Raw genomic sequence first — 22,462 nt, forward strand, 5'->3', positions numbered from 1 at the left:
AATAATCCTAAAATTTGTATGGAAGCACAAAAGACCCCAAAAAGCCAAAGCAATCTTGAGAAATAAGAACAAAGCTGGAGGTATCACAAGCCCAGATTTCAAAATATACTACAAAGCAATAGTAACCAAAACAGTATGGTATTTGCACAAAAATAGATACATAGATCAACAGAACAGAATACAGAGTCTAGAAATAAAGCCATGCTTATATGGTCAGTTAATCTATGACAAAGGAGGCAAAAGTATACAACGAAATAAAGATAGTCTCTTTAATATATGGTGTTGGGAAAACTGGAAAGCCACATGCAAAAGCTACATTCTTATACCATATACAAAAATAAACTCAAAATGGACTAAAGACCTAAATGTAAGACCTGAAATCATAAAACTCCTAGAAGAAAAGATAGGCAGAAAACTCTTGGGCATTGGCCTTAGCAATATCTCTTTTGGCTCCATTTCATCTGGCAAGTGCAACAGAAGCAAAAATGAACGACTGGGACTACATCAAACTAAAAAGCTTTTGCACAGCAAAGGAGATCGTCAAGAAAATGAAAAGGCAAATGAATAGGAGACGTTTGCAAATTATATATCTGATGGGGGTTAATAACCAAAATACATGAAGAACTGATAGAATTCAACACCAAAAAACCCCAAACAATCCAATTTAAAAATGGGCAGTGGACCTGAATGGACATTTTTCCAAAGAAAGTATACAGATGGCCAAAAGACACATGAAAACATGCTCAACATCATTAATAATCAGGGAAATGCAAATCAAAACTACAATGAGATATCACCTCACACCTGTCAGAATGGCTAGAATCAAAAAGTCAAGAAATGACAGGTGTTGGTGAGGATGTGGAGGAAAGGGAACACTCATGCATTTTTTATGAGAATGTAAATTGGTACAGCCACTGTGGAAAACAGTATGGCATCTCCTCAACAAACTAAAAATAGAAATACCATACAATCCAGTAATTCCACTGCTATTTACCTGAAGAAATTGCAAACACTAATTTAAAAAGATATATGTACCCCTATGTTCACTGAAGCATCATTTACAATAGCCAAAATATGGAAGCAACCCAAGTATCCACTGGTAGATGAGTGAATAAATAAGATATGGTATATATATATATATATATATATATATATATATATATATTTATTTATTTATTTATTTATTATGGAACATTACTCAGCCATAAAAAAGAATGAAATCTTGCCATTTGTGACAACATGAATGGATTTAAAGGGTATTATGCTAAGTGAAATAAGTCAGACAAGACAAATACCATACAATTTTACTTATATGTAGAATCTAAAAAACAAAACATATGAACAACCCCCCACCCGAAACAGACTCAGGTGAAACAGGTGAAGGGGATTAAGAGTACACTTAGAGTGATGAGCACTAGGTAATGTATAGAATTATTGAATCACTATGTTGTACACTGAAACTAATATAATATTGTATGTCAACTGTAATTTAATTTATTTAAATAAATAAAGTCTATGTTCAGGTGAAGAAAAAAAAGAAAGTGATAATGAGAGATATGAAGGATAGAATGAGAAAGTCTAACATATCTATTTGGAATCCCGAAAGTAAAGAATAGAGAGCCTGAAGACGCAGCAATATTTGAGAAGATAATGTGTGAGATAGTTCCAGAGTCTATAAGAAAATATAAATACAGAAAACCAGGGAGCATAACCTATTCTAAACAGAATAAATAAAAATAAATTCATATACTTCAATTCACTTTAATGAAACCATAGTACACCAGAAACAAGATGGTCTTAAGGGCCAGAGAGAAAGAATCTCTTTTATAAAGAAACACAATTAGATTGAGGGTAGAGTTTTTCAAAACAGTGGAATCCAGAACACAGGGAAAGAACATCTTCAGAGAACTGAGAGGAAATAACTCTCAACCTAGAACTGTGTATCATCAAAACAATTTTTCAAGAAAAATGGTACAAAAAAAAAAAAGACATTTACAGGCTAGCAAAAATGGAGAACATCTGCCATCAAGAAATCTGTACTAAAGACACTTCTAAAGGGTGTTCTTTAGGGAAGAGATATTAACCATAGATACAAGTTCTAAGATTAAGAAGGAACAGAGAGCAAATAGTATAGTAAATACTATTTAAAACCAAACATTGAATAAAATAATAATAGCATATTGTATGGGGTTAAAAAAAGAGCAAAAATATGGAATGAGAATAGCATGTAGTAGCATGCCAGGGAGACTGGAGCTAAAGCATTCCAAGGTTGTAGTATTATCATGGGGGAGTTAAGACAGTAATTGATGTTAGGGGTGATTAAGTTACGTGTACATGGTAAAATTTCAATGGTACCCTCTACAAGAATAAGCAGAGAGTGTACAAATTCCAAACCTGTAGCAAGAAAATAAGCCAAACAAAACAAAAACAAAAAAAGGCAAGAAGGACTGGGGGGTACAGAAAAAGCAGAACAAATAATTTTTTAAAGGAAGATGATAAAACAATTCCAAATATATCAATAATCCCCAAAATAGTATATTTGCCAATTAAAAAGACAGATTGTCAATTTCGCTTCCTCTTTAAAAATCCAGCTGTATATTGTTTATAAGAGATATATCTGAAGCATAAGGATACAGAAAGTTTGAAAGTAAAAAATAAAAGCATGGAAAAAGAAATATCAACAAATAAAAAGCAGGCATAGTTATTTTCATATCAGATAAACTTTAAGACAAAAGGTATTATTAAGGATAGAAATCATAAATATAGTTGATCCATGTTATTCGTGGATTCCATATTGCAAATTTGCCTACTCATTAAAATTTATTTTAACTCCCAAATCAATACTTGCAGAGCTTTGCAGTCATCTGCAGACGGGCTCAGAGTGGCAAAAAATATGAGTGACTCAATGCACACATTCCTAGCTGAGGTTGAACAAGGTGACACTCTGCGTTCTTGTGGCAGCACATCCTGTAAACAAGTGTCCTTTCTGAGTCCCTTTAGTGCCACATTTTTAGCATTTTTGTGCTTTTCGTTGGTGATTTTGCTGTTTAAAATGTCCCCCAAGCATACTGCTGAAGACCTGTCTAGTGATCCTATGCACAAGAAGGCTGTGATGTGCTTTATGGAGAAAATACACGTATTATATAAGCTTCATTCAGGCATGAGTTACAGTGCTGTTGGCCATGAGCTCAATGTTCACGAATCAACAACATATATTAAATGAGAGGCCTTTAGACAGAAGCACACATAAAACAAGGTTATGTGTTGATTGACTGGATGAAAATGTTATGACCAGAGGTTCATAGGAACCTAACTCTATATTTTCTCTAGGAGCAATGGTTCAGTATTTGTTAATTTGGTGTTTGCCACATTCTACAGAAAGTTACAGAGAATAAGGAGAATAAACTGTAGTTTAATTCACAAAGATATGGGAATTCTAAATTTGTATATCTAGTAAAATAGCCTCAAAACTTAGAAAGCAAAAATTGCTATAACTATAGAAAGAGATTGCTAAATTCACCATCATAACAGGAGGCACCTTTCTTAATTATTGATAGGTTGAGCAGACAAAAAAAATCAAGAAAGATACAGAAGATATGAATAGAACAATTAACAAACTTAAGGCTAATTGATGGGTATGGACACTATACATTTTCCAGAAGCAAACATGTAACAGTTAGAAAATTTCTTATCCCATCCTAGGCCACAAAACAATTCTCAGAGAGTTTGAAGAATCAGTATTACACAGATATTCTCCAACCAACTCAGATAGAAGTGGATATTAAAAGTTAAATAAAGCTAGTCATACATTTAGAAATTTAAAAACACACTTCTAAACAGTTCAAGAGTAAAACACATTATAATGGAGATGTAAAAATACTTAGAACTGAATGATAAGGAAGGAACAATGCATCAAAACTTACGAGATGCCAAGAAAGTGGGACTTAACAGGAATTAGATAGCTTTAAAGGTTTATTTTAGAAAAGAGGAAAAAATTAATGAGTTAAATGTCCAGCTTAAATTTTAGAAAAAGAACACAAAATAGACTCAAAGAAAGTTAGAAGAAAGAAATAATAAATATAAAGGCAGAGAATAACAAACAAGAAAACAATGACACAAAGAAATAAAGCAGTACTGGTACTGGCAATAAGAAAGATACTAGTAATAAGCTACAAGATAAAGTTACAGGATACAAAAACCAACCAACCAAACAAACAAAAAACAAAGCAAAGAGATGACCAACAAAGACAAAAGTTTATCCTGAAAATACAAACTGGAACTCTGGAGAAACTGATAAAGAATAGATAGAGGCATGAATGAACAATATAAGGAACAAAAAAAAAGAATGTTAAATTTGAAAATGGAGATTTTCAAAGATAGTACTATACTCCTTGTGCTAATACATTTGAAAACAAAATGGAAAAGTTCCTAAAAAAACAACTTACCAAATCTGCCTCAAGATAAACAGTGGATAGTCTTAGAAACACTAAAAATAAAAATCAATTAAGCAGCTGTTAGAAATTGCCCCACAAAGTAAACACCAGGCCCAGATAGTTTTCAGATGAGTTCTGCAAACATTCAGATAACAGACCATTTCTATCTCCCCAACTAATTCCACAAGGCCAGTAAAACTGATAAGGCACATACAAGAAAGGAAAATTACAAGCCAATCCAATTCATAAACACTGATGCCAAAAACCCTATACAAAACATTGGTGAATAGTAGTAGATAAGATGATAAAACATTAATCCCTGAAATTCAAGAGTAGCTTAATTTGAGAAAATCTTTAAGTTTTGTTAATCATGTTAACAAAGTAAAGAAGAAAAACCATATGATTGTCTTAATTAATGCCAAAAAAATTATTTGACAAAATTCAATCCCAGATTTTGATTAAAACAAACAAAAGACCCTAGAAATAAAAGGGGAGTTCATTAACCTAATAAGGAAATCTATTTAGCAATCTATACTATATATTATTCTAAATGAGGAAGTGTTAGAAGCCTTCCCTTTAACCAAGACAAGGATGCCCACTTTTACGGATCCTATTCAACTTTATACTGGAGGTCTTAGCCAGGGCTGTAAGACAAGAAAAAGAAGTGAAAGGCATAACAATTGTAAAGGAAGAAACAAAACTGTCATTGGCAGGTGATATGATTCTTTACATAGAAAACCCAAAAGAATCTAATGATAAATTATTACAAATAATAACAGTTTAGTAAGAAATGGTTAAAAAGCATAATAAAAGAAGATACCATTTAATTGCAACCAAAAAGTGTAAGATACCTAGGAATAAATCCTATCAAAAGATGTGCAAGACCTTTATGGGGCAAATCATAAAATTTTACTGAAAAGTCTTAAATTGAGCTAATTATGACCTAAATTGAGTTAATTAATGACCTAATTAAATTGAGAGATACATTGTGCTTATGGATAAGAAGATTCAATATTGTAAAGATGTTAATGTAGACACAAATTAAACTGTTGATGCAATGCAATTCTAATCCAAATCTTAGAAGGTTTTGTTGGTTGGTTGGTTGGTGGCAGTTGCCAAGTTGATTCTAAAATACATGAAAGTACAAATCAAAAATAGTTAAGAAATTCCTAAAGAAAAAGAATTACGTGGGAGCACTCGCCTTACTAAACAGCAAGACATCGCAAAGCTGTAATACTTAAGATTGTGTGGACTTGGCGCAGGGCTATAGATAAAATGACCAGTGTAGCAGCAGAGAGATCTCAGAAACAGTCCCACCATGTACATCTGAGGTCACACTGGAGACCTGTGGAGAAACAAACAGTGCCATCACTGGGTATCCATGTGGGAAAAAGTGGGTCCATATCATGCGCACAAAAAAAATTCCAGACAGATTGAGGACTCATGTGTGAAGAACAAAACTTTAAATATTTGAGAAGATGATATAGCAGAATAAATTGCTGATGTGGATCTAGGGAAAGGTTTCTTAAACAAGACACAAAGAGCCCTAACTTATAATATTAATACATTTTTGTTTCATTAAAACTAAAATTAAGACTTCTGCTTATTTGAAAACATCATAAAGAAATTAAAATAGAAAACAGCATAGAAGATATTCACAATACATATAGTGAACACTATTCAGAATGTATTAAGAATTTCTACATCTCAGTTAAAAAAAAAAAGGCAAGCACCCCAATAGGAAAAAAGGACAAAAAGCATAAGCATTAACTCATACAGGCAATAAACACATGGGAAAAGATTTCCTCAACCTTATTAGTAATTAGGGAAATTCAACTTAGCAATGAGATATCACTTTATATCCATTGGATTGACCACAAATTATGGCTGACAGTAGTTAAGTGTTGGAGTGGACATACATGAGTCAGCAGGATCACCTTACATTGCTGGTATGAGTGTAAATTGGGCCAACCATCTTGGAAAACAATTTAGCATTATCTTCTAGAGCGAGGCATATCCTAACACATTCTCTGACCTAGCAATCCTATTCCTAAGTATATACACCCTAGAGAACCTCTAGCAGATAGCTTAGGCATACATACCTATGGATAAACTTGTTAAAGAGCAAGAGAATGAGAGGGTGGAACATGTTTCAGCTCCAGGGCTGTAAGTTGGATGACATAAATAATCAAATTTCCTAAATGTTCCTTTCAAATTAAATAACTTAAAATGGAAATTTTTCAGTGGGGAAATTTATATTAATAGATTAGCTACATGTGGTAGAAATGTTGTCAGACAATCTCAAAGATTATTGATTGGGTAATTTGACTTGCAGGAGGCAGTGGTTAATGAAATGCATTTCATTTAGATAAAAATTGAAAAACTCTTGCACACAAGCTGTTTCTTTAGGGGTTAGGAATATGATAAACATGACATTCTGTTTTAAAAACTTTTAGGAAAATAGGGGCACCTGGGTGGCTCAGTTGTTAAGTGTCTGCTTTCGGCTCAGGTCATGATCCCAGGGTCCTGGGATCGAGCCCCACATCGGGCTCCCGGCTCCGTGGGAAGCCTGTTTTTCCCTCTCCCACTCCCCCTGCTTGTGTTCCCTTCTCGCTGTGTCTCTCTCTGTCAAATAAATACATAAAATCTTAAAAAAAAAAATAAAAATAAAAACTTCTAGGAAAATAAAAACATTCTTTGGACGATCTATTTAACGAAAAACCTGCAAATCCAACACAGATATCTGAAAATAAAACTGCCAAATAATAGCATGAAACTATTAAAGCTTTTCTGTCATTTTTAATCGAGCACAGTGACCTCTTTGGTATATAAATTGTAGATACATTTTTTCCAGAATGAGGGCATTATAATGTTCTCCAAGAAATTCTTGAACTTTTTTTGCTCAGGGGAGAAGATATTTAAATGGCAAAAACCTAATTCAAACTTATATTCTTCAGCATAGACGTCATACCGCTGCTGGGAAGCTTTCAGTGAGCATCGATAGTAATGAAAAATAATTCAAAGAAAACGCAGCAGGAACTACTAACAAAATTCCTGTTCAAAAGACTTTGTAGGGGGCGCCTGGGTGGCTCAGTTGGTTAAGCGACTGCCTTCGGCTCAGGTCATGATCCTGGAGTCCCTGGATCGAGTCCCGCATCGGGCTCCCTGCTCAGCAAGGAGCCTGCTTCTCCCTCTGACCCTCCCCCCTCTCATGTGCTCTCTCTCTCTCATTCTCTCTGTCTCAAATAAATAAATAAAAAATCTTAAAAAAAAAAAAAAAGACTTTGTAGGATGTTGCATCCATATCAAGTCGTACTATGCAGGGTGCAGAAACTATGACATATTTGCATTGGCAGACATCTTGCTTAACAGTTTAACAAGCCAGTGGTTTGTAGCAGGCCACAGTTGGAAAATGGGTGATACATAAATGAAATAGTACTTGATTTTTTGTTGTTGTTGTTGTTCTGTTAATTTCACAAGAGAAGAGGTTTTGAAATGTAGTAAAGCATGTTTAAACATCCTTTTCCAAATCTGCAACAGAACATCAAGACATATTTCCCAGAGGGAAAAGCAACCAAGTGATTTAGAAATCCAACCATCACTATCCCCTAGGATGAAACTTTCAAACTACTCAGAAGAAGTTTTCAACACCCCAGGTTTTGAGCTTGAGGGGCAGGCCCATGAATAATTAAGGGCAATCATCAGCAGAGTGAAAAAAATCTCTCCATGATTTTGGAGTCCTCAGTCAATCCGAATAACCAGAACTATCTGCCAGAGTTTCCCGAACTTGCTGCAACTTCAGATGTCCTTTAACTGAGAGTTAGGGTTTTCTAACTTCATAAAAATAAAGAGTAAAAATAGAAAGTGACACGTTGAGAAACTACATGTGTTTCATGTTGTCATAATCTTGGATATGCAGCCCATGGTGTAATATTGCAAATGAATTTCTCTCCAAGATACAAAACTATTATTATTATTAACATTATTATTATTATTTATCATTATTATTAACCTTAAAGAATTAAATAGTTATTTACAAAATGGTGATGGGTCCTTTAAAAGTTTACCTAAAGTTGATGGGTCTGCATTAAGTGACCCAGAGAGGCTGAAGAGTTGAGGCCCTCTGTTCACACAGTCTGCTGGGCCCCTGCAAGATTCTGAGCCTTTATCATTATCAAGTTATGCTAGATCGTGCCTGTTAAGAGTGAATGTTTCTGGTGGCCTCCACTTGGCTTCTTTTTAGGCAGGAATTAAAGAGGAATTGGGAGAGAGCTGGGGTCTTGTACATTACCCTCAGCATCTCCACTCTCAAAGAGCAGCCCCTGGCTTTGCCCTAATCACCGCTTCTGCTTCAGTCCTCTATTAGGCAGCACAAGGTCCAGGCTGAGAAACGCAGACTTGGACACAGCTCACAATCCTGGAGTTGGAGGGATCTGGGTTGGAGTCCTGCCCCGGCCACTTTCCAGATGTGTGGCTGTAGGGAAGTGACTTTCCCACTCTGAGCCACCGTGTTCCCATGGGGAAAGCTCACATAATTCCTTCATCCTGGCGGGGTGATTGTGCATCGTGAACGAGAAAACACATGTGAGTGTTTTGACACCTGCGATGTGTACCAGACTGAAGGGTCAACTCCCGTATCTCCCACTGCCCCAAATCTTTCCCATTCTGTTCTCCAGCAGAAGCCAACCATTGCTCAGTGTTAAAGGTGACGGATTATTGTGAGGGCACGCAGGATGTCAGGGGAATCTCGAGGGGAAAGAGATGGTGACTCCTTCCTGAGTCAGGCTTCACTTCTAACCAGCCATCTTTCCTTCCATCAGCCATTCACCTACCCGTCCAATAAATATCTTTCACGCGACTGAGCCAGCAAGCAACCTGTGAGCCCTCTGATTCCATGGAGTTACCTCTTACCACGATGTTGCCAACACTTCTCTCGGGTCCTGGCATTTGTGCTGAAACCAAAGCTGCTAACGGTGGCCAGAGTGCACATCCCATCTGGCCCCATGGTTTGGTAGAGCCAGTCTGGTGGCTTCGCTTGGACCTGCAAGCTGAAAGGCTAAGGGAAACTGAGCCCCAGATAACCACACCAGGAGTGTCAGAATGTTCATGGGGATCAGAAAAACCAAACCAGCTTAGTCGTGGGCTTCCTCCATCCAGTCTGACAAAGTCGTGTAGACACAAGGCGGGTGCTGAAGAGGTAGACAGACCACGGCCACATGGACAGGGCTTTGTGATCTAGCAAAAGGGATGTCTTCTTGGCCAGGCCTGGGGAAAGCCAGGCTTCCAGAAGAGCCCTGCCAAGTTTAGGAAACAAGCAGGCTTTTCATCCTGGCTCCTCCTAGGTCTCCATGTCTAGACGTTTCCTTGGTGACACCATGGTAACGATGATGCCACAATGGAACATTCTTCCCAAGGTGGTAGAAGGAATCCCTCTGTTGAGCTCTGCTGTGTAAGGTCAGAGTGAGTTCATTTCTCCTTTGGCAGTAGCAGTTCACAGAAGACTCTGAGAGCCATCCAGACAAGAAACATCCAGTGTCATGAGTGGAACATGGTGACTGAGAACGGCTATTGTGCATTGTTTGAGGCAAGGGTGGGCCTGGTGGTATGGTGGATGATGAGACATGTGTGGGCTTTGAACTCAGACTCCCATTCAAATTCCAGCTCTACCATTTGGCAGTCACGTGACCTCGGGCAGGCTTCTCAGTGTCCGAATGTCAGTTTCTGGATCTGTAAAATGGGGAGAGTGATCTTGTCTACCTCACAGGGTTATTGTGCAAATTAACTGAGCTAAATGTTGGGCGGTTACTATGTAAAAGTACAAGCTCTCAGTAGTTAAAAGAAATCCCAGCATTATTTAAGCCCTTCCGAGGGTAGTAGGATGGGCAAAACTGGGGGTGAGCTTGCACTAAACCCTGCTTTTCCTTTCAGCAGCATTTTATGGCTACAGAGTTAAGAAAAGGGTCGAATTCCATGAGTTAAAAAACAACTCTTTTCTGAACCCCAAACTCTGGGGAGCCCGGGGACCTTGGCTGGATCCAGGAGAAAACTGACAAGCTCGGGCTACCTCCTCTCCGTGGGCCACCTTACCAATCCTAAGAATATCAGCGCTGGGCAGCTGATCCCGGAGCTCTTCACTGCACGGAACCAAGCAATTGGGACGTGACAGGTCTGTTTCCCACGTCTTGGAAGCTTCATCAGGGGAAAGGAAAGAGGCAGGGCATCCGATGCCGGGGGTGGAGTAGGGAATCACCACTTTGGGGAGGAGAGGAAAAGCCTGTGCCTTTGGATATTGTGTTTTCACAGCTGCCCATGGTGTCCGCTGCAGTTCGCTTTGGGGATGGCAGAGATGCAAGGGATGCTCTTAGTCCTGCTCTATGTCTCTCACTCTTCTGCCAGTGAGTGTGCTTCTTTCTTCCATAAGGACTTCAGCGGCTCATGTCACATGGCAGGGGGAATTGTCCAGGAAAAGGCCCTTGATGTCCAGAGAGGGACCCAGGGGGAAGATGACTCACAGTGCTCTACATGGGTGGTGGGATCAGGCAAAGAAGGGGAACATGGGGCATGGATGTAGGCGACTGGCTTCAGCAGTCTGATGTCAGCTGATCCTCCAGTGAGAGTGTCTTTAGGAAGGTAAGCCTTAGGCTACTGAGAGTCCTCTTCAGAATGCCCCCCTGCTCTTCCTGGGGCTCGTCCCCCAGGCAGCATCAGGTGGCGGATGTCCCCCCCATGCCTGGAGGGGGCGGCCTGCGGTGAGTCTGGTACACTTGGGAACCACACCCTCCCTGTGTTTCTACTTCAGCATTGTTGTTCCAATGAAACCTTTTCTCTTTAAACCAAAAGACTGTATTGCTAAACTGACCCTCAATTGCAGGGCTGGACCCAGGAGCAAGGAGGTACCTTGGAGCCTGCTGGGGCCTCAGTCCTTCCCTGACCTCCAGGTTGTCCAGGACTAAGATTCCAGCCTAGAAAGGGGCAGGTGGAGAGGGGGCACCTGACTCAAGCAAGCTCTGTCATATCTGGCTGCCACCCCAGCTGGCTCTGTCCTATCTTCCCAGAGTTAGATGGAAGACATGACAGAGCATCCAATTCCCTCCACCCCCCACCACACACACATCAAGGGGAGAACCCCCTACCTTCCTAGCCTACTCCATCTCCTTGCAGCCCCAGAGACCAAGGGATGCCCACAAAACACAAAGCACCTCTCCTCCCTCTTTAAAAGCCTCAGGCAAGTGACCCAGGGCAAACATTTCATCTCTGGGTCAGATTTCCTCATTATATCCAAGGGTTTTATAATGTCAAATAAACTAGCCAACTAGAGCTTTGAGAAAGCAAAAGTCACCACCCACCTGTAGGTTCTTGTTGGGTTGGTAAGATTCATACCTTGTTCACTAGAGATTGCAATGTCCCATGAATTGAATAAATGGCTGAAAATGTAGCCACCAATGATCTGACCCATAGTTGGCTAGTGGTGCCCACCATGTCACACCCATCATCCAGGGCCACCAATCTAGAAACAAGTACTGAGTACTTGTGGTTTGGGATTTATAAACAGCAACCAGAGTAGTGGTTTACATTTAAAAAAAAAAATCCTTTTTGGGTTTAGCATTATCAGTCATGAGGATACAATTTGCAAAGCACCTTCCCATAACCTCACCTCATGTGATCTTTACAACTCCAAGAGGTGTGTTACCACGCATTTCAAAAGAGGAAACTGAGGGGCGCCTGGGTGGCTCAGTAGGTTAAGCGGCTGCCTTCGGCTCAGGTCATGATCCCAGGGTCCTGGGATCGAGCCCCGCATCAGGCTCTCTGCTCCGCGGGAAGCCTGCTTCTCCCTCTCCCTCTGCCTGCCTCTCTGCCTACTTGTACTCTCTCTCTATCCCTCTGTCAAATAAATAAATAAAATCTTAAAAAAAAAAAAAAAGAGGAAACTGAGGCCCAGATAAGTGAAGTGGCTTGTCCCAGGTCTCAGAGCATAGGGGCCAACTGTATCTGGGACACTGCATCCAGGGCTCTCCCAAAACACTAGTGGCTCTCAACCCTGAATATACATTAGAAACTACCTGGGGAGGCTGTTTCAAATGTCAGTGCCCAGGCCCCATCCCCAGGGGCCTGGGAAGTGCTGGGCAGCACATGAATGAAATATGCAGGCAGGTTGAGAATCGCTGCACTCCACTCTACATACTGCGGACGAGACAGGCACCTCTAGGTCCAATAAGGAGGCTGGGCTCGGGGACTCTTGGGACAGGGCATATGGCATGGGAGGGAGGACACAGGGCGGGGAGGAAGTCAGCAGCCAAGGAGAGCAAAGCGTCCCATGTGTATGCCATTCCATAATGGTGCCTGGAAAGCAGGAGGCTTGGCTCACCCAGCCTGGGGCTTTGTACCTCAAGGGTCCTGCCTGCTCTATCACAGTTACACTCTCCATGATTCTAGGAATATGGACCGCTTTTTTAAATACAGGGCAATACAGCATCTCGGGTGAAACCAGACCTGGCAGGGGGAGAATATTATTTAAAACTTTAGTCCACATTTAACTCTCATTTGAAACAAAGTCCAGACTCCCCAAGAGACTGCCCAGTTGGAGGCAACTCACTTGAGGGCTTGGGAAGTCAAAGGCCAAGCCGGCCTGAATGGGCCAGATACAGCCTCCATCTGGTGGGGCCTTTTAACCCCTTGATGACAAGACCTCAGGAAGTGCTGGATATGGCAAAACACTTTTGTTCATTCACCAGGTGATTTATTGAGCACTTACTGCGGGCCAGTACCGTAAGTGTACTAGCTTGCCAGTGTACCCCTAGGGGCCTGGCGAGCAAAACAGACATGGGGGAGCCACGCATGCCAACTGCTCAGGAAGGGAACAGCACAGGCAAATCTGAGGATGTGAAATGTGGCTAGAACGGAGACTGTGAGGGGTTGAAGGTGTATGGAGTTTGAATTCTGGCCCTGTATCCTACCAGCTGTGTAACCTGGACAGTGCTTACCAGCTCTAGAACTCGATTTTCTCATCCGCAAATGGAGAATGACAGTGTCCGCCTCCAGTTGTGTTGGAGGAATTATATGAAGTAGTATATATCAGCAGTGTTCAAACTTTTTGGTCTCGGGACTCCTTTATACTCTTAAAAATTATTGAGGACCCCCACAAAGAATTTTTGTTATGAGGCTGTATCTTCCCATCTATACCATATTAGCAATTAAAAACTGGGACAATTGTAAAACACAAGAATACACAGGTTCACACATGTTATTAGCCGTGAGAGTGATGACATCATGCAGCCTCTGGGAAAGCCCACTGCAAGCTAGTGAGAGAATGAGGGTGAGAAAAAGAAATACCGTCTTAGTGTTCTTATGAGAACGGTTTACATCTTGCAGACCCTGCAAAGGGTCTTGACTCCCAGGGTGCCAGACCATGTCGAGGACCACTGATGTACGTAGAAGTTTTCAGATACTGCCGCAAGTGGGCTGCTAAGTGCCCCATAGAGGAGAGTGATTATCGATAGCCTAAGGTTATTTTTAGACTCAAAGATGTCATCAAGCATCTTATATGGAGAAGAAGACCCACTAGGAAGAGAAACGAGGGGGCGGTGTCAGAGTTAGTGGTGACCAAGATGGAGAGCCAGAAGGAGTGGGGAGCCAACAGGAGAGGGGGTCCTGAGGTCTGATCTTTGCCCCAATGGTGAGGCCCACACACACCTTCCCTGCAGGTTGTGGCATTCAGAAAACCAACGTTATAGAAATTTCCGAGGAAGGTTTGGTCAAGGACAAGGAATTCCCATGGGTGGTGTCGCTGCAGGATTCCCAGTACACCCACCTGGCTTTTGGCAGCATCCTTAGTGAGTTCTGGATCATCAGCATCGCATCCGTCTTGCAGAACAGGCCAGTACCCCTGCCTTTGGGACTTACCCAGCCCCCTGGGGGTGGGGGTGGAGGGACCTTTTCCTGCTCATCTTGGGGAGGCCTGGAAGGTGGATTCCTGGTAACAGGGCAACAGGGCTTTTTACTGGCTCGGTGCTTGCTCTGCCAGGACTCTTGGGGGTCTTAAAATCACCTGTTGCCAAAGTCATGCTGTCCAATGTGTTCTCTGCGGTGGGGACTACAAGGTGAAATGATTGTTCCTCCATCTTCCGCAGGAAGGATATCCATTCCCATTTTACTGCAATCACAGGCACTGACTCCTGATACTAGAGGTCCTTACTCTAGTCTTGTTAAGTGAATTGATAGGAGCCTGTACCTTAAAATACTTAACCTCAAGCCATAACAACGTGTCTGCGACAAATACATGTACACAGAGAAAAGACTTGAAGGAAATACGCAAACACTTTAAGCGCACTTATCTCTGGATGCTCAGAATGCACATGACTTCTATTTTCATCTTTGAACTTCTCTATTCCTCAAATTCTATACAGTAAATATACATTCTTGTAAACCAGGGGAAAAAAACCCAAATATTATTAAAGGAATAATTTTTTTTTTGTAAAACATCTTACTTTTTGACCCAATGATTTCACTTTTGAGAATCAACATTAAGGAAATAACTTTAACCACTGGAAAAGTTTTATGCACAAAGTTCATAGGATGGTTTGTTACACACAAAACACTGGAAATGTAATGTCCAATTATCATAAATAAATAAATTAGTTACTCTTTCATATGTATAGCATATAATACATAGTATATAATATGTATAATTACATATATATCTCTATATATACTGTTTACATGCCTTATATGTGTATAAATGTATATACACAAAGTATGGGGGGAGAGATTATAATTACTATACTTGGCTAAATAATAGTATAAACCTTAATGGAATATTGTACAGCTGCTGAATTTTTCACACCTATGATTTATATTATTTGAAAATACATGCATTTATTTTTTTGAAAATACATGCATTTAAGTGAAAATACATATACATAGTATAATGTTCAGGAGGAACCAAAGGGTACACAAGGAAAAGCAACTCCTCCTTTCCCCTGGCCTTCAGAGACTAACTCCCTCCCTTAAGCCATAGTCACGTCATCAGTTTCTTGAATATTCTTCCTTAATTAATGCATTTATGGATATCTATATAACTATAGGTTTATCTATATTGATTCTTACATCTATCAACAGAGAAAGAATTTTCCTTCCCCTTGTATTAATCTGCTAGAACTGCCATAACAAAATGCCACAGACAGGGTGGCTTAGACAAGAGAAATTTATTTCTTACCATTTGGGAGGCCGGAAGTCCAAGATCGAGTCCAAGATCAGCAGGACTGGTTTCTCCTGAAGACTCTCTCTTTGGCTTGCAGACCACTGCCTTCTCGCTGTGTCTTCACATGGCCCTTCCTCGGTGCGTGTACTCCTGGTGTCTCTGCTTCCTCTTATAAGGACACCAGACCTATTGGATTAGAGCCCCACACTTAGGAGCCCATTTAAACTTAATTACCTCCTTAAAGGCTCTCTGTCCAAATACGGCCACATTTGGGGCTAGGACTTCACCTACAAATTTGGCAGGACACAGCTCAGTCTATAACAACCTCAATAAAGCTGGTAGCACACCAACACAGTGTTACACTCGTAGCCTTTTTCACTCTATCAGGAATGTTGAGCCATCTTTTCTTACCGTTACATGGAGAGCTCCCACATTTATCAGCTGCGCAGTATCCCAAGATGGATCTACTATAATTGAAGAGTCGTCTATTAATGGAAATTTGGGTTGCTTCCGATCTTTTATTAGTACCAAAAAAATGCTGCAGTAGATATGCTTGTACATATGTTATTTCACACGCATGCAATATACTGTAGCATGAATAACACAGGAGTGGAAAGACTGGGCCAAATATTGGTAGCTGTTGCCAACTAGCCTTCCAGAAAGGTTCTGCTTTCCATGGAGTGTTTTCATTATTGCTATTTTCTACCTGGTCTGTTTTGGTTTTGATTTTCCCTTTGCCTCAGGGTTTTATTAAAGACAGTTTTTAAATACCCAGGTAGAGGGGTGTTTTGTCTGTTTTGTTTTCTGGCATTATTGAATTTTGAGTTATACTGCATGGTGATCTGATCTATTTAGGAATTTGTTGGGGTTGTCCTTGTGGTCTACTATATGTGATCCATGTGAATATTTTCCGCAGTTAAAATTCAAATTTCATTCTCTGTCTTTGGGTACAATTTAATATATAAAATTGGGGGAGGTAATCTCCTTGATCTGTCCTAGGCTGCTAAAGGTAAGTGAAAATCTATCATGAACAAGCGTCTGGCTTTTTCTATTTCCTGGAGTGTTCCCTTTGTGAACATTATGTCATGTGTTACAGATGTTTATGACTATGATGTTTTCACCGTTGACTGAATTCTTTCTCATCAGTCAGAGCCTCTCTGTCTTACTTTGTGCTCTTCTCTTCTGAACTGATGGTCAGAATGAAAATCCTGCTTCTCGTTTTTATTTTAGGTTATGTTTTCTGCTTTTGTTGTTTCTGGTTTTTCTTTGCACTCTATCACCTTTGTTTTGTTTTGTATGTCTCTTCTGACAAATTTGGGAAGTTTCAGTTTTTGTTCTGGCGTTCATCTTAAGAGTTATAATTTCATGGAAGACGACTACATCCTCAGTTTCTTTCTGGACTGTCCTCTTAGACTCTGCTGTAGTTCTTTGGGTGATTCCCAAGACAAGAAAGGGAAAACACCCAAAAGGAACTCCATCATTATTAAAATTGGAATTTCTCTGAAGAGTATTTACAGAGTAGGTAATATGAAAAGATGTTTATGTTAAAATGTTAAGTGCTAAAATCAAGAGTCAAGATTACATCTTGGGGGTAACAATGACTATGTAAAAAAAAAAAAACATGGAAAAAGCATGAAAAAAAGATAATCAGCCATAACTTAACAGATTATCTTTGGGTGGTGGGACAAATGATGTTCAGATAGAGGATTCCCAAGATGCTGTGGGCTCACAAAGGAGGACACAAGCCTAGGGGTTCAGAAAAGATTTCTTAGGCACTGGGTCCAAAGGGGTCAGTAAAAATTAGCCCAGGAAAAATGAGTTGGATGAGTATTCCAAGCAAAAAAAAGTAAATACGGAAACAGGGAAGGGTGACTCTTCCACCGTGCCTTGGCTTCTCAAGATTCCCTTACTCGCTCTCTCTCTCTAGGAAGGACGTCACCGTTATAGTTGGTATAGCTAAGATGGATGCCAAAGTGATTGCTCATGAAGAGTATCCAGTCAATACCATCATCATCCATGAGGATTTTGATAATAAAACCATGACAAATAACATAGCCCTCCTGAAGACAGACACGCCGATAGGGTTCAACAACCTGATCCAGCCCATCTGCTTCCTCGACAGAAACCTGAATATGCCCCCAGCCTTGCGGAACTGCTGGGTGGCAGGATGGAATCCCACATCTGCAGTTAATGCCTGCTTTCTCCTAGAGGAGGCTGTGTTTGTGCTAGCGGAGGGGGTGACTTGGATGAACCATTCTAGGGCTTATCTTAGTAATTCAGGTTGCTCAAGATTCTGGAGTTGGGCTGGAAACTTCATGTAATCAGTCAAGATTTGTAATGCTTGCCTTTTCTGTGACCATTCTTACATTTGGTCCTTTTTCTTCTAGTCCTACACCAAAATTAGAAGTACGTAGGCAGCAAACAGCCTGAAATGAGTGCAAAGTTTTGGGGGGGCCAGGGGAGATTATTCCCTGAACTGGAGCTGATTATCCTGTTGGCTAAGCCATCCTTGTTTTCTTTTATTCTTGGGAAATGAACGAGGAAATGTATTCTCCGTAGATGTGGAAGAAGGGTGGAATATGTTCTTGATTTTCACATTCAAGTTCAAAGCAAAGGTAGTTTTCAGAAAAACTCAGACACAGATTCTAATTTCTATAAGGAAAAGGGGTTTATCAGAGCACTTTCTACTCGTTCCCATCTGGATATGTGAGCTGTAGTTGAGTTGACATACAGGCAATGTATTCTTATTAATAATTCTTGGCTCTCTGTTGCATGGTCCAGACAGGAAATCACATGACGATGAGTATCCTGAGGAAAATCTCCGTGAAAGACATCGACCTGTGTCCCTTACACAAAATCAAGAAAACAGGATGTGGCAATCACATACAGCAGGAAACCGATGCTGTCTGCTTGGTAAGAACATGATGGAATAAAAGCTAAAGGCTGAGAGTAAGCAGTGGTCACTTCAAGGGAGGTGGGAGAAGGGAGACTCTCCCTCATTGCATGGTGAACTCCATGAGGGACTGGCAGGGACTGGCACTTGAGATTCATGGCTGTCTCCAGCACTTGGCAGACAGTAGATGCTCAATAAAAATCTACTGAATGGACTAAACAGTCACCATTTTCAATGTGACATGATTAAGCATGTCTAAGTCATAGATGTTTCTCACTGGCTAAAAGTTTGAAAGTGTGTGTCCAAACCATGCATGCAGATATACTTCGGGTATGTCCACAGGGTGGGGTCATTGTATTCAGCTTCTATGGAACCTCGACTCTGATGCTATTGCTCATCAGTTATTGACGTTTTTTTCTGTAAGAAGCCCTGCCCTTCATCCAGATGAGGGCTGTATAGATGTGGTTGTTCTACTGCCTCAGCAAAATGGATGGAATTCAGAAACCATTGGCCCAGGCTCCCTCATGTCCATACCCAGAGGAGGTGTGGTTTACAGAGCTCACACAGTTAATGTTACAGTAAGGATGAGAACATAGGTCCACCAGATTTCCAGGCAGTTTCTCTCTTCTACACCAAAATTTCTAAGGTGCTGATCATCTATTCTCCTTCAAGTAACTTTCAGGATTCCCTGGTGGGGAAATTTTTTTTCCAGATGATCTAAGGAAAGCATTTTAGAGAAAGGGGACAATTCTTTCTAAAAGTAATTTTATTGCAAATGCGTGAAGGACTGCCTTTCATTAGGCAGTAAGTTTGCCTTTCCAAAGTTGGTTCAACATTTATTGAGTGCCTACTTTGCTGTTGTTGTTTTTTAAGATTTTATTTATTTACTTATTTGAGAGAGAGAGAGTGAGCAAAAGAGAAAGAGCGAGCATAAGTGGGGGCGGGGGAAGGGGGAGAGGCAGAGGGAGCAGCAGACTCCCCGCTGAGCAAGGAGCCTGACTCTGGGCTAGATCCCAAGACCCTGGGATCTTAACACTTAACTGACTGAGCCACCCACGCGCCCCTGAGTGCCTACTTTGTACTGGACTCTCTACCAGGTGGAAGACTAACAACTTTTTAAAGTAGATAATGTGTTAAAATACAGTAGAAAACATAGCTATTTATCAAAATCCTGCTATCAGCCATTCCATCGATCCAGCACCTTATTTCATCAAACCTAAGATGCTGTCAGTTGTAGAATGCACCATTATTTAATGGAATATCAAGAGAGAGAAAATGCTGCCAGTTGAACTCTGACATCAACCAATTAAAAGACACATCTCATTCCAAAGATGTTCATTTTTCAAGAGCATCTTAGATTCAAAGGAATATGGTAAGCTGCTCATACTCTAAATGATTACCTCTTTAAATCTAACTGCGAAGTTCAGATTGGTTTTTATCTATTGGTTTTTACCTGGAGCACCCCCGCAGTCAGTCCTTTGTTTTTGAACTGTGCTTGCAAACTGGCTCAGACAGACAAACAGCGACTTGTCTACCTAGGATCCTTTTCTCTCAGAAAAGCGTTCTAGTGTCCAGAGATCCTCAAAGTCATTCAAATACGTAGATGGTGGTAGAATAAACCACCCAAGTCCAGTATCTGTCTAATGGGTCCCCAGAAACCCAACCCAAAGCAGAATCACTCTGAATTCACCTCTTCCCTTTTCCCCACAACTGTTAGGGCTTTCGTTCAATGTCAAGGTTGAGGATCACACAATGAAAGAGCCCCTCTAAGCTGGGGGCTGCTCCCCTGGGAGATGAGGGGGGCTGCTCCGGAGGAGCCCCTGTATTGCTTCTCTCAGCTGCTTGGGCTTCAGAAGTCCTGTCCCACAGGTTATGAGGAAGAGAAAAGCAGTGCATTCTACCCCTGGGGTGGAATGGCAACATGCAAAACCATGCCACGGCCGGGCAGGTCTGCTACACAGTCATTCATCAAACCATCTGTCCTAAATTGCATCGTTTTTCTTCTTCAAGCTACGAAACCACAGTTAAAGTAAACTGGAGGCGGGACTGGTGACAGGAGGGGCGACTAGGCCATGCTTGGCCCGAGAGCCTCTCTGCCCCAGGCAGACATGATCGGGTGCAGACGGGAGCCGGTTCAACAGTCCTTCTCACTGCCAGCCAGAACTTGGGATGAAATCTCTTCCCTCTGCTCCATGGCACCCTGCGATAGCAAGAGCAATGTGGGCTTGCCCCGTCCTTCTACAGAGGCAGACCACGCAAATCAAAGGGGCTGTCTAGCCTTTGAATGACAACCCCTCTTGGGGCAAAATGGACCACGGGGCTGGAGTGGGGGGTCAGGTATTCCCTTAAGGGGAGGCTTGCGGTGGGGCAGGTAAGGTAAATTATACCTGGCAGTTGTCTTGTTACTATTCCCGTATTTCTCAGCTTTCCACCTAAAAATGATGGCCTTTTCTAGACACGAGGATAATGGTAACTAATTCTATATTGAATGCAGACTGTATGCCAGGCACTGTGTTAGGAGCTCTGCATGAGGTACAGGCACTTTAACTCGGAGACCAGTAGGTGACTCACCAGGGTCACGTATGTGGGGAAGGGTGCCAAGCTTCCAGGCACTCCCTTGAAGGGAGATAAGGTCTGTGTGGCAGAATCGCCGAGTGGCAGAGGACTTCCTGTGGGAGCATGGGCAGGGCTGATGAGCAGGGGACCCAGACAGTCGTCAGGGTGGCCAGGTTGTGAAGCTGCCTGGCCAGTGCTCCCAGGGAAGTGTGACTCTGACCTCCGCAGGAGTGTGCGGAGGAGGGAGCAGATTAAATGAAGGACGGAAACAAAGCAGAGAGGAGAAGGAAAAATGGGAGCATTCCAGGCCAGAAAGGGGGGGGGGAGTCAACATTTGAGGAAAGAGAAACCAAAAGAGAGTGAGGATTTAGTCAAAGAGGCATGAAAATGAAATGGCAACCAGGAAGCTAGAGCCAAACTGCAGAAGCCTACAACTAATTTGCATAATAAAAGAAAAAGTCATCTTTTTGGAATTTGTGGTAGTGGCCGCCTAGTTTGGAATTGGTATCCTATAATTTACCCCATCTCCAGTGAGAACTAGTGTAAAACATTTCTAGAACAAATAGTAAATTGCACAAGGATATATTTTAAAAAACAAACAAGTTTTTCTAAGACCTGAAGCCTTCTGTCTTTTGTCACAGGGGGACCCAGGAAACCCGATGATGTGCCAGCCACAGCAACTGAATATGTGGGTGCTGAGAGGAATCTTGTCCCACGGTGGTGAGAATTGCCCTGGCCTATTTTTGTACATCAAGGTGGAAGACTATAGCGACTGGATTATGTCCAAGACTAAGAAAACCAGCCGTCCTCTGTCTTCCTTCCACCACTGGGAGGAACCATTTCCTTTCTCCAGCTACTCATCACATATCATCGTGACATCGAAAAAACATTCTGGGCTGGGCCAGGGTGAACAGTCCCAAGCAGACGTGCAAGAACAAAATAAGGTCACCTTATATACATTCCCAACAAACAGCTCTACAGAGTCTCCAGACCTTGAGGAGAAAGGGTTAGGGGAATTAGGCAAGTCTTCTGTTGTGTCCGGAGATCCCATTTACTCTGACTATTATGGGGAGGCTGGGGAGGGTAGTGGGCCTATTTCAGGTCAGAACAGGTTACATCAGCCCCAAGAAATTATCTTGTTTTTCTTTGTGCTTGTTTTCTTTTGCAATGATATCTAGTCTAGGAGCTAACCCTCCCAACTGAAGAGTGAGCTCAGAATGCTGAGTGTCAGGCAGCCACCATGCTGTTTTGGTGTCTGTTTTTTTTATAGTTGGCACACCTGGGCTGCCACGGATAGGCCCACAGTGCATACTGGGCTGGCTCTCTCTTCTCTGTCCCACTCCCACATGCGGGAAGGTCACTTTCTTTTGTGCTTGTGAACTA

At 41.4% G+C, this 22,462-nt stretch overlaps 2 protein-coding genes across 5 annotated transcripts in view; one reads left to right on the forward strand and one right to left on the reverse strand.

The window, feature by feature from the left end:
- The first annotated feature begins 10,739 nt into the window (after positions 1–10,739).
- On the forward strand, positions 10,740–22,370 carry PRSS54 (serine protease 54). The gene is given in 6 exon segments (XM_036124312.2): positions 10,740–10,778; positions 10,780–10,828; positions 14,135–14,306; positions 17,558–17,816; positions 18,412–18,543; positions 21,721–22,370. Coding segments are annotated over 6 exon segments (1,185 nt in total). The 5' UTR covers positions 10,740–10,742; the 3' UTR covers positions 22,258–22,370.
- The window catches only part of CFAP263 (cilia and flagella associated protein 263), a 32,269-nt gene continuing 24,989 nt past the window's right edge, over positions 15,183–22,462 (reverse strand). For 2 of the 4 annotated variants that reach the window (XR_013444168.1, XM_078062784.1), the window contains one exon: positions 15,183–15,816. Coding sequence is in view for 2 of the 4 variants with exons in the window: in XM_078062784.1 (XP_077918910.1) it covers positions 15,800–15,816 (17 nt within the window). In the remaining 2 variants the exon portion in view is untranslated. The remainder of the gene's footprint in view (positions 15,817–22,462) is intronic. The other 2 variants (XM_078062782.1, XM_036124299.2) reach the window with 1 other exon arrangement.

Source organism: Halichoerus grypus, chromosome 15 (assembly GCF_964656455.1).
Source record: "Halichoerus grypus chromosome 15, mHalGry1.hap1.1, whole genome shotgun sequence".
Taxonomy (NCBI): Eukaryota; Metazoa; Chordata; class Mammalia; order Carnivora; family Phocidae; genus Halichoerus; species Halichoerus grypus.